This window comes from Festucalex cinctus, chromosome 13 (genome assembly GCF_051991245.1).
Source record: "Festucalex cinctus isolate MCC-2025b chromosome 13, RoL_Fcin_1.0, whole genome shotgun sequence".
NCBI lineage: Eukaryota > Metazoa > Chordata > Actinopteri > Syngnathiformes > Syngnathidae > Festucalex > Festucalex cinctus.
In genome coordinates, this window is record NC_135423.1 from 2,960,724 (window position 1) to 2,973,543 (window position 12,820).

The 12,820-nt window shown below is 38.6% G+C and overlaps 1 protein-coding gene across 4 annotated transcripts in view; it reads left to right on the plus strand.

Annotated features, from left to right (window-relative positions):
- Positions 1-12,820, plus strand: part of arhgap42b (Rho GTPase activating protein 42b) — an 86,410-nt gene that overhangs the window by 36,670 nt on the left and 36,920 nt on the right. For all 4 annotated transcript variants that reach the window (XM_077494320.1, XM_077494321.1, XM_077494322.1 and 1 more), the window contains exon 4: positions 9,616-9,687. In XM_077494320.1, coding sequence (XP_077350446.1) covers positions 9,616-9,687 — 72 coding nt within the window. The remainder of the gene's footprint in view (positions 1-9,615; positions 9,688-12,820) is intronic.

Genomic DNA, 12,820 nt, shown 5'->3' on the forward strand with positions numbered 1-12,820 from the left:
AACATCTTAGAATTTCCTAATGAAAACCACAAATTCGCTACGTTCACAAGTATTCGCTGCTCAGTGAGAGACCAGCTTTATCGGCCTTCAGATAAAAAAAAAATGGGCCGATTATCGGTACCGATATTTGTCATTTTGACAAATATCGGTACCTCATAATCGGCCCGGCCGATAATCGGTCTATCTCTAGTTTCAAATTCATCCTGCGTTTCCCTTGGAAAAAAATGGTTTGCCTTCCTTCTTGACCCTTGACCTTCTTCCTTTTCTCAAACCTGATCTTTATTTGTTATTCCTTTCCTTGTTTGAATTGATTTTTTTTTTTGCTTCCTTCCTTCCTTCCTTCCTTCCCTTCCTTCCCTCTGAGTTTGATCGTCTTCTCGCCGCGCCGCAGGCGCCGGGGAGGGCCCATCCGAGGCGCGCACTGGCTCGCATCCTTCCCGCATCGTTCACGACCCGGTCGCGAAATTTTGTCGTGACAAAAATTTTGAACATTTCAAAATGTTTGCCCCGACATGGCACTCAGTCACGACGGGTTTACGTTCACACTTCACGCCACTTTACGACTAGTTCGCGCACTGGCACGACTCAAATTCGTGTCACAAAATCGTGCAAGTGTCGAGGCGCCTTTACTTCTTTCCTTCCTTCGCTGCAAAATATCACGACACTTGAAGGCTTTTCCTCTCTGAATTGCAGCCGAATCTGAATATTCGGCTTAAAAAACGGGATATTGACTCTGTTTGTCCCTGCAAGATGTTGTTGTTTTGTCACCTCTTGACTTCTCAACATTTTATTGGCTCAGCAGACCGCCTGCTCGCAGCAACCGCCACGACCTTAAAGAAATCGATATCAGACTGAGAGCTTGCTCCTCGTTACTGATAATGACTCATAAATATGCCCTGGCCAACATGGCTAATAATGGATTTGGAAAAGGCTTTATACGGTGTGCAATGGATTTACAGTTATTATCTTGTATAAGGATGCAATAAGAGATTCTTTATAATAGTCTCATGGAACATACATTTTGTTTGTTTTTTTGATTTGATTTATTGAGCATATAAACAAGCAAACAGCAGGAAAAAACAGAAATCAAAAGAAAAGGAAAAAAATCATCAATCAATCATATCTTACATGTTCAAAAGGGAGTAGGAAGAAGTTAGAAACTTATCTAGTCCTACCTCTTTACTTCATATACTTAAACTTATTTCATTATTAATACAATACTAATTTACTATTTTTTCAAATAAAATGTATAAACATGGTTATATATACAAGTGCGCTTAGACATGTTTACATTTTGCCAAAAACATATATACATGAATTTCCTAAACATATACCATAATACCTATCTAAATCATACACACATACTCACATATACAATTTTCATACTCTGGTCTGACGTAATTTTTTTTTTAACTTTACTTTTAAACATTTTTTTTAAACTCCAGAAGTGAGTTACATTTTTTCAGATCAATTCCCAAATTATTCCACAAATTAACACCTTTTACAGATCCACAACTTTGCTTAATATTTGTTCTTGTTTTGGGTTTTTTGTAGACACTTTTGTACCCCTTATATCACGAGGTCTGTGTCTAATTTCAAACAACTTCTGAGCACTGTGGAAGAGTAAATTATTATAAACTTTGTACGTTATTTGTGCTATTTGAAACTCAACCAAGTCATACAATTTCATTGCATTTAATTTAATAAATAGTGGATGTGTTGGTTCTGTATATTTTGATCGATTAATAATTCTTAAATCATTTACTCCCAATAACGTATAAATACGTTTTTTTAATGTTCTAAGTTCCCAAAGATGTATTTATACGTTTTTTTGTTTTTGTTTTTTTGTTTTTATGCTACAGCATACAGAAGGCTTTGATGCAGCCTCTCAACTGTAAAGAACGGTTGCAGAAATGGTAGTCATTACACAAACGGCCAGCAGGTGGCAGCAGAGCAAAGGAGATCAACCGTGAAAACAAACTCAATTACTTACAATTTTAAATAGATTTGTGAAAACTGATGAAACTTAGCTCTTTTCTAATGCTAATTGCTGAAAAACGGAAACAGAAAGAAACATACTTTTTATTCCTGATGAAAGAAGAGACTTTAATCTTTCTTTTGATAGGTTCCATGCTTTTATAGCAAGAGAACACAATATTCTGTGGGGCCTTGCAAAATCTGTCAAAATCCAGTAAAACAGCCGGGAGCGAACGGGACTGCTTCTGTGAAAATGGCGGCGAGTGAATGAGTTAATAATTAAATTAACATTAAATTTCTTTCTATGCTTATGAAGATTTTAAAAATGTAACCACTATTTTTCTCCCTCATAATCGTGACAAGCCGAGATTCACCATCACCATTCCGTCCAGACGGATAATCATGTTTATGTATCATGTTGATTTTCATTATAAGGGTAAAACACAATTTTGTTAGAAACTACACAGGATGTGTTGCTATAAGAAGAATAAAGTTTTGTACCACTCTTATTGTCGCTCTTTGTGTTGGAAGATCTGCAAACAACGTGTCTTTCACGTGCATTTTTTTCGAAGCTCTCGCTCAAACGTGACACTTCCCGCAGGCTTGTAGTTTTTCATGCGCCGGCGGTGGTCTGAGAAAAAAAAACACGTTGTTCAGCGGCAGAAGTTGAGCATGTTTGGGATTCCGCCGCACCTGCTCGGTAATGAAATTCTTCAGCGCTGCCGAATCCTTTCGAGCATCGCCGATTTTAATCCCGTCGAGGGAGGCGAGCTTGCTGAGGGCATCCGGCATAATGCCGACTTTATCGGCTGAGTCTTGAAGGAGGTTGGCTTTCGTTCAGGTGTAAATATTTCAACTGGTTTTACTGCAAAGACAACTGGATTAAATCGGGATCTTTTTGCTTTCTGTGCTTTGATGAGCGGCGCCTTAGGCATAATCCCGTTTGCTTCATTAGAGGCCCATTTTGCTTCAGGGGAAAAAAAAGAGAAGAAAATGGCAAGTAATTGGAGTTAACTGTATCTTGAAATTGTATCCTATTCCATCTGTTTAGATTCTGGTTATACCTGTGATGACGCAACATTGTTCCTAGTTGAAGGAGCAACAAACAGGAAAAAGACGCAATAACGAAGCTGAGAAGCAAGGAAATCAAATTCTGTTTTCAAACGTCGATTTTCTAAATCTGAATATTTGGCAACATTACATTGGAGGCAACAACAATTCTAAATGCAGTAGATTTCCGTTTAAAAAAAAAAAAAAAAAAAAGTGTAATTTCACAGATGCCTTGTGGCTTGAGGTGAAAATATCCTCGTAATGACAACATATTGTTAATTGTATCGGACCACCTGGCGTCAAGAGACCAACTTCATGACGTGTGTTAATGCAGTCTTCCGATTTCAATCGGCTCTCACCATTTTGAACTGAAATGAGCAGGGATGTAACGATGAGGGCAATATCGTGATATTAAAACTGCCACAACATCGTTGTCGTCATGTTCACGATATTTAAAAGCAACACATCTGTTAAAAAAAAAAAAAAAAAAAAGTCAGGTTGGTTTCCATTTGTGCAGTTCTAGCACCCTCTAGTGGCTAGTTTATTAGTGCAATTTAATTTCCATTAGGGATGTTTTGGCCCTTCTATGTTTAAAATCTACACAAATTGGCAGATGAAGGGGAATGTAATATGCCTGCGAACCGACAACCGAGTCAATATGTGAAGGAACGCAATGTGCATGGATTAACAAGTAAGCACCTCAATATTAAACAATATTAAAGATTGTAGGTGGTTTATATGCATTGCTGTTACATACAATAGCACAATATTGTGTTTATTTTAATTTTTTTAAGCATGAGCTCTTTTTTTCTTTTTAAATATTGCCAAACTCCCCACAATATCGCGATAATTATCGCATCGTGAGCTTCGTGTCGTGATAATATCGTATCGTGCTGTTTGGATATCGTTACATACCTAATAGTGGTGTCAGGCGATTAAAATTTTTCATCGGAATTAATCGCATGACTTCAATCGCAACTTTTATTTCTGTTTTTAATGGACAAGAAAATATTTTTTTAAGTTTTCATACTCTTAAGAAAAACAGAAAAAAAATGTTAAGCTAATAGAAATACGGCTGCATCTTTTAGTCATTGATCCAGCAATTTCATAATTTATAAAATTGAGTTAAAATTAAAAAGATGTACTGGAAAAAAAAAAGTGTGATATTGATTTGTGCTGGTCATTTTTCTGCCACTAGATAGCATGATGGCATTTTTTAAGATATTGGTGACAGTTCAGTTAATTTTTCTTTTCATAATAATAATAATAATAATAAAATCTAATCTTTAACATGAAGTAACTTGTGAAATTCTGCACATTTTTTTAAATTGCGAAAATACAACTTGACCCCAGTGTCCACAAATATATGCATTATTAATAAATGCATTACTGCTAAATTTTGTCTGGATGTCTCTGCTGCGTTGCGAGTGAAATTGTTCCTTTCCAAGTAAGGGGCGGTCACTAAATCGTGTGTTAAAAAAAATAAAATAGTGGCATTAAAGGAACTTTAAATGAACTCAAAATGAATGCACTAATTTTGACACCTCAAATATCTAATAATTGTAAAGCGTCTTGGGCACCACATGGTGTAATTAAAAGCGCTACATAAAAAGCATTTTACGATTTCATTTACGTCTACGATGTGTTACAATTGCAAAAGTTGCGTGTACACCTGATTGTAAGATGAGGACAAGCACAAATTCTTTCATTCCCATTTTACCTCGTAGGCGTTAATCTCCGCCGCTTATCAACCTGCGTATTTAACTGTCCTGTCTGTTCAAGTGGAATTGGACAAGTGAGCGCTATTAGATGTCTCCATTGGAAAGCGCGACGACACACACGCGCACACCGCGGGCTCAATTAGACGAGCGAGCACGGAGCAGATAAAGCGTAGGAAATGACATTACCACACGGGCAGATTACTCCCGGTGCACGGAGATAACACCGCCACTCGGTTGGGGGGGATTACAGCCCGCCGCCGTTTGACGACCGCCAAACGTCCTCCGACGCTTTCAGATGGAGCGTCGCACGAGTGCTCTCGTGGTTGTGCCGTGATTTCGTGATTTAAGACCCCCATCCTGTTCTCTTTTTTTTTTTTTTTCCCTCCCTCATTTTGCACGTTTGAATGGATTTTTTTATATACACGCGCACAGCCGATACCGAAATGAAACTGTCACCCCTGGCGAGGAAAACAAGTGACGGAAGGGCTGACCTTATCTCCAATTGAGCGCATACATCACATGCTACGCTAATAAGCGCTAGGCCAATATTCCAGAAAAGGGCTGTGTCGCATCAGCCAATTTGTCACCGAAGGATCGCGGTGTGTACATTTAAAACCGAGCCACATTTTAATGAGCACTGCAGTGGGGGGGGGGGGGGGGGGGGACTGTTCTGTATCGGCTCAAATGTTAATCACCGAAAAGCAAATTAAGCAGCTTGAATGTCAAAAATATCTTCTCTTCTGCACTTTGTACTTTTTGGGGAATTGTAATTGGAGGCAAGCCATTTAAACGACTGTACATCGAAGACAAATCTGCTTTTGTATAAAATTCTCAGTAGTCAGGTCAAGTCAAGGTTGTTTATATAAGTCTTAATCACAAAAGAGTCTCAAATGGGCTTCGCAAGCGTACGGTTCACAAAAATTAATGCCATCCCCTGGTCAAACCTGATCTTTTTGGCTATATCAAGAGAAGAGAAGTGGCAGCAAAAGAGGCCAAAATTCAGATGGGATGAGGCAGGGAGGGAGACGAGTTGCATATGTGCGACTTAACCAAACGCGAACATGTAGTAATTAGTCTTAAGTCAAGATTTTATTGTGTGCTGAGAGGTAGGATCCCAAAGGCAGACACAAATAAGGTTTTAACTATTTATTCACATCGAAAGGCAGAAACTAAGAGAGCGGTACACGGAAACAGTTGGACAATAATCCGGCAAACCGCACACAATTCAAAGACTGCACCCACAGACTGTGAATCGCAAAGGACTAAATAACAACGTCACCTAAAGGATTAAAGGTTGACACCACGAACATCACGTTTTGTAAACAAACACTTGTTACATCAGTACCTAAGCAGACACTTAACAGGTCATGAACTCTGGCGTGACCCAGGCCATGACAGATTTAGATATTTTCTACACAGAGGTGGTCATTCTCAATTGCGTAAGTAGAACTTTCCAGAATACTGAAGCCCGACTAGAGAATGCTCTCGAAAAAGGGTCAGCAACCTTTTTGAAGCTGACGTCTTGGATGGTGCTTCATGTGAAGAGCGACCTATGAAACAACAAATGTGTTCAAAGAACCTTTAATAATGCTATGTATGTTATTTTTGATAATGAATGATAGTCATTTATGTGAAGCTGTAATTTCTCACAAAAATTAGGACAAACATATATCACTACTGGACTATTTTTAGAACAGGTCGTGCTTGGTCCCTGTCCGTTTTGACTATTGCTTAATTTATGTTGGACAATCCTGTGGGATCAGGCTTCCTCAAAAAAAAAAAAAAATGTCTTCCTAACGTTTACCACAGTGCGTTATACTCCAAATTACATTTTTCTGCATTGCTTTGAATTGCACCTCAGGGGACGAGCGCAATTTTCCGAGGACAGTCCTGGAAGGGATACCCCAGGGGTCCGTCTCGGGCCCGCTGCTGTTTTGCATGTATATGAATGACCTAGCTTACAGACGTCCCGGGGTTAGCCAGCAGATGCATGCAGATGATAGGATGATTTATACATGGCGGAAAAGGTCTGGCAAGGACATTTGCAGCCCTTTTGCTTGTGTCGCCGCCGCCGCCGCCAGTTGAAACTGCATTTGTGGTGATTAAAGTAAAGAATGGGGCAATCAACGAGGACCGAAGCTCCTCTGGAGTGTCCGTGTAGGCCCCAACAGATGTTTGGGATGCTAAAAATTGTGCGGTGATTAATGATGCAAAACAAAAACTTTGAATGGAGTTGTGTAGCTCAGAGGTCCCCAATCACCAGGCCAGTTGCTACTGAGGAAACAAAAGTACTTGTTCAATTGATCTCATCTACCTTCTTTCACTATTTTCTTTTGAAAAATGACACTAACTAATCCTGTCTTCAAACACTCATATGAAATTCTGAACCTGATTCGAAACCTACATTTTGTTTTAGACCTTAACCTAGGTTTAAAACTTAAAATTAACTTTAACCAGGCTTGACGTTGAAACAATTAACCGTGTCTTAAAATCCTAATTTAAAAAAAAAAATCTCTCATTTTAACTCCAACTTGATACCCCACCCACCGGCTTGAAACACCAACTCGAGATTGAAATCTTTATCGGTATCGGTTGAAAATAGCATTATCGTGTATCCTTAACTGATTAACTCGCCGCCATTTTCACAGAAGCAATCCCGTTCGCTCTCGGCTGTTTTACTGGATTTTGACTGATTTTGCAAGGCCCACAGAATATTGTGTTCTATTGCTATAAAAGCATGGAATCAATCACAAGAAAGATTAAAGTATTTTCTTTCATCAGGAAAAAAAAAAGTATGTTTCTATCTGTTTCCGTTTTGCAGCAATTAGCATTAGAAGAGAGCTAAGTTTCATCAGTTTTCACAAATCTATTCAAAATTGTAAGTAATTGAGCTTTTTTTTTTCTACATGGCCCTGGTTGATCTCCTTTGCTCTGCTGCCACCTGCTGGCCGTTTGTGTAATAACTACCATTTCTGCAACCGTTCTTTGCAGTTGAGAGGCTGCATCAAAGCCTTCTGTATGCTCTAGCATAAAAAAACCAAAACAAACAAACAAAAAAAACGTATAAATATGTCTTTGGGACACTTACAGCATTAAAAAAAAACGTATTTACACGTTATTGGGAGCAAATGAGTTAATAAAATCATGAGATTTCGCATGATATTGTGTTTCGTTAGGTATGCGTTCTTGTAACATTAACAGTGAACTAACGAAGAGGCCATCTCCACCTTCCCCCCTCGGCTGCCTCGGTGAATTATTTTACTTTTCTCACGTGTGCTCACTGCGCAGAATAACACCTTCCATCAACCGAACAGCCGTATCGTTGCGAACCCCTTACAGCCCCCCCCTACCCCCCCAAACACTCCTTACCCCAGCCTCGTTGCTCTGATGTCATCGACTCACCACGGGCGAAAGCTTATCCTGCGGGAATTTTTCTACGCCGTAACGACACCTTCAACCGGCGCAGGCACCCCAGGAGCGAACGTGGCCCGTAATTGGAGCAATACATCTCCAGCTTATCTGTTTCTGAGTCGAACGAGTGGCGAAACGCTCGATCGTGAGGTCGCCGCCGTGCAGGGAGACACAAAAAATGACTCCAAAATGTTAAATGCACCTCAGGGTTGCAGTGGAAATGCGGGGCCATATTTCTCCAAGCCAGAGGTGGGAGGAGGTCGCGTATGTGCAAGGCATTAAGTCTCAAGTCTCAACCTTTAAGTTACAAGTTACCAGTAAGTCTCAAGTTAAATCAAGAAATCAAGCAAGTCATATAGCCACTAAATTTCCATCAATTCATTTCCTCATTTACTGCCAGCCCAGTAAAATGGGATATTTGACGTCTATAGTCGTCAATGGCAGTGAATGATTTAATGTGATGCCTTGAGACACAAGAGACCTAACTTCAGAGCTGATTTAACGTCTGACTTTGTCAACCCTGTCTTGAAGCACTATTTTGAACCCCTAACTAAAATCCTTGTTTGAAACCTGAACTTTAAACACTGAGTCAGGTTTAAAACCCAGACTGTCACTAATTTGAAACCCATTAATTAAACATTCATTCTACATTAGAACCATAATTTTAAACTCAAACCCTAGCTTTCAACCACACTAGACACCCGAGTTTGAAACCCCAAACCTTGGTTTTAAACCCTAATTGTAAAGCCTAACCCTTGTTTGAAATATAACCGAAGGTTGAATCCATATTTTGAAACCCAAACCCTGGCATTAAACCATACTTGCATACAAACCCTAAAACTGTCTTCAAACCCGAATTTGAAATCACAACCCTGCTTAAAAACTTAATTTTAAAGCTTTGTTTGAAACCATAACCCAAGCTTGAAACCGTACTTTGAAAACCCAAAACGAGACTGAAACCATAATTTGAAGCCCCAAATTGGAACCCAACCCATGTCATGAAATTGTACTTTGAACTGCTAACCCTACCTTGAAATTCTAATTTCAAATCCTCACTCAGGCTTGAAATCCTAAATAGAAACCCCCAACCAGGGTTTGAAACCCTAACCTTTATTTGAAACTTCAACCAAGGCTTAGGCCTGGCTCGAAATTATACTTTTATACTTTTATACTGAAACACTAACTTTAAACTCAGAAACACGAAACCACAGTCCGGGTTTAAAACCCTACCTTTTGTTTCCAACCCCATTCTAGGTTTCAACATTTGACAATCGAATGCGTCTGCGTTTGACTGGATCATTTCCACCGCATGAGCTCGCGTGTCAGACACGCTACAGCAACAATGCGGCGGAATGACAACGACATCGAGCTTTTTAATGAGATTTTTTTTTTCTTTTCCCCGAGTACTTCATTTGAAGAACACAAGCCCTGACATTTGTCCGCTTTTGTTTTGTAGATTCAGAACGCGGACGACGTCTTGATCACTCCCTTGGAAAAGTTTCGCAAGGAGCAGATCGGCGCCGCCAAGGTAAGCAAAGTTTCCTCCGCGTGCAATTAGCTGCTTGACGGCGTCGCGCTCTGCGTGACGGAAATCACACGAGGATCGAATCTTTGCTAATGAATCACCCAAGTGTCATTTTGCAAGTTGATGAAACATGGCACCCCGAAATGAAGTCAACCAAGATCCGCTGCAAAAACTTTAATTCCACCAGTATTTTTTTGTTTTTATAACTAACTGTATTGTTAGTTCCTGAAAGTCTTTGTTGCATGTCTTTTTTTTACTTCATCAAATAATCTGTCAGCTATTTATTTGTAAGCAAAAGATGAATTTGATGTGATTTAGGATGTTTCTCGGATTTTTTTTTTTTTTTTTTTTGTCGCTTACTCAGATTCTTTAACTATTAAGTCGCCTATTAGTGTTTTTTGTGGTCATTCTGAAACATCCTAAAATGCGGCCAAAATGGGGAAAACACTCATTTTAAATAGGAAAGTAGTACCATTAAACATCCTGACTGAGAGACGAGTTTTGTACGTTACGAAGGAGCCAAGTTTAAGTTGGATTTTTAGATGAATTTAGGGGTTTTGCGTAACCCATGTTTTTGGATGATAATTTATAATACATTTATGGTTACAACTGGTTACAACATTTCAATTAGGGCCGCATCGATTAATCAGCAAATTGGCCTATGTTAGCTTTAAAATTGGCACAAAAAAAAAAACATAGGCTGATTTTTGCTGATCTATTTTTTTTCTCTCTCTCAATTGTGAAATTAAACAAATATTAAAGGACACATTATTGTAAAATATTTTCTGTCTGTAATTTATAACGTTATTGTTGGAAACATTAAGGGAACAAAAATATTTGATTTATTATGTTTTTTAAATGAATGAATTAATCTGAATTTTCATATCCTTGACGTAAAAACAAAACAAAACAGTTAAATAAATCATATTAGAACATTTTCAGAAAACAAGAAAAAACAAATTTTTTGAAAAGCACACATTTTTTTTTAATACGTTTGTAAAAAAAAAACAACAACTTTTACATTTCTGATATTACCCGAACAATATGTTGTCACTTCTCTTTCCATCAAATATTTGGGGATCATAATTAATTGTCTATTTACAGTTTAAACTATTAATATAAGCATTTATAGACATTTATAGGGGGCTCGAACCCTCATCCTGGGGGATTACTGTCCTTCTACTTTTACAACTATTTATAAACGGTCACTGAAATTCTTTCAAGGATGATTCTGCACAATCCTGCAGACCAGCATTTTTTTTTTTATAAGCTTTGCTAATCTTATTGTGCCAACCCGACGGTATCTAATTTATAGTATTAGCCATTTTTTCTAATCAGATTACTCTAATCCGGTTACATGCCCGAGTGGACGCGCAGGATTGATACGAGCCAAAGTGGCGGCTGCAGGGCATCCGCCGGCCCCCGCGGACGACTCGCAAAGAGCGAGAGTTTGCTTTGTTGCTCCGTACCAGCGCGGCTTTCATTCCCCGGGCCGGTGCGGAGCCGGCAAATGAAAGTACGGGCGGCTTGTTTGCGCTCGTTCCCACGGCGTCCCGCCGAGTCTCTGAGCTCACTTCAGCCTTCTGGCGTCGTTATGTGCTCTTAAAGCCTTGTGAGTCCCTCACAAATCTCCACTTCGGGAGCTTCTTCATGACTTGCAGCAGAACCGAGATGTAGTCTGCATTATTTACTTCATTACCTCCACTCGAGATCTTTAAAACCCGAAGGCTATGTTGAAGCCGTCTTCTGAAATCATAACCATGGCTTGAAACCATAATTTGAAAGGCCAAATTGAAATCCAAACCCACTTCAAACCCTGACTTCAACTCTTGTTTGCGACATTACCATTTTTTTGAAGGAACTTTTTAAACCCCAACTGAGGCTTGAAACATACTTTTTAAAAACCCAACCATGGCTTGAAACCATACTTGAAAATCACCAACCCCGTTTTGAACCCCTAATTTTAAAGCCAACCCATTGTTGACGTCCAATTTAAAATCCCAAACCTTATTTGAAACCCTAATTGTAGTGAAAATGTATTTTACACAACTAAAACTCACTCGGTAGCGCCCGCCGTATCACTTCAGCGCATTATCATGACACCAATTACTACTTTCTTATTAGCCTTAACATTAGCCTCACAAAAAAGTCCACTTAGCTTTATGCTAACAAGCAACGCAAAGTGACATTGACATGCTAACGCTTAGCGGCGATAGCCACGGTTTTAGAAGCAACGGATGTTTATTAATATTCTTGTAAAGTATAATAATATTGAATACTCTGTTTCCTTATTTAAAACAAAAACACAAAAATTTGGGATGGGAGGGTGCAACTCAATTAATGGCATTTCATTTAACTCATCCAAACCTAAAAACGTGTAAACACGTTTTTTAATACTTTGTCCTTCACTCCCCAAAACGTATTTAGATGTTTTTTTTTAATGTTTTGTTGTATTTTATGAAGGCTTTGATGCATCTTCTGACATGAAGAGGTGGCTTAAAGCAAGTAGTTATTACTTTTGTATTTTTGTATTTTTTATTTTTATTTTTTAATTTTTTTCAAGAGCTCAGAATTGTTCATTCGGTAGTCTTACCGATTCAACGTCTTATCATCATTGCTCTCTTTTTTTTTTTTTTTTTTTTTTTTTTTTTTACGTGTGTGTGCGTGCGTGTGCGTGCAAATACGTGTAAATTTATACTCATTAATTCACCTAAAACCTCATAAAAATCCCATTACCCTTCACCTTAACCAGATACTTAAGAGTCTTCAGAGAATAACAAGTAGTTATTACTAAAAAAAAGGCCAGCAGGTGGCAGCAGAGTATTAGAGATTAGCCAGTACCATGTTGCAACAAGCTCTTTTTGCCAGTTTTTTCACCAGGAATGTGACTATTGATGAAATGTAGCTATATTCTAATGCTAATTGTTGCAAAACATAAACAGATACAAACTAACTTTTTTTTTTTTTTCCTGATGAATGAAGAGGCTCTAATCTTTCTTTTGGTAGGTTCCATGTTTTTATAGCAGCAGAACACAATATTCTGTGAGCCTTGCAAAATCTGTCAAAATCCAGTAAAACAGCCGGGAGCGAAAGGGGGGTTGCTTCAGTTAAAATGGCTGCGAGTGAATGAGTGAAT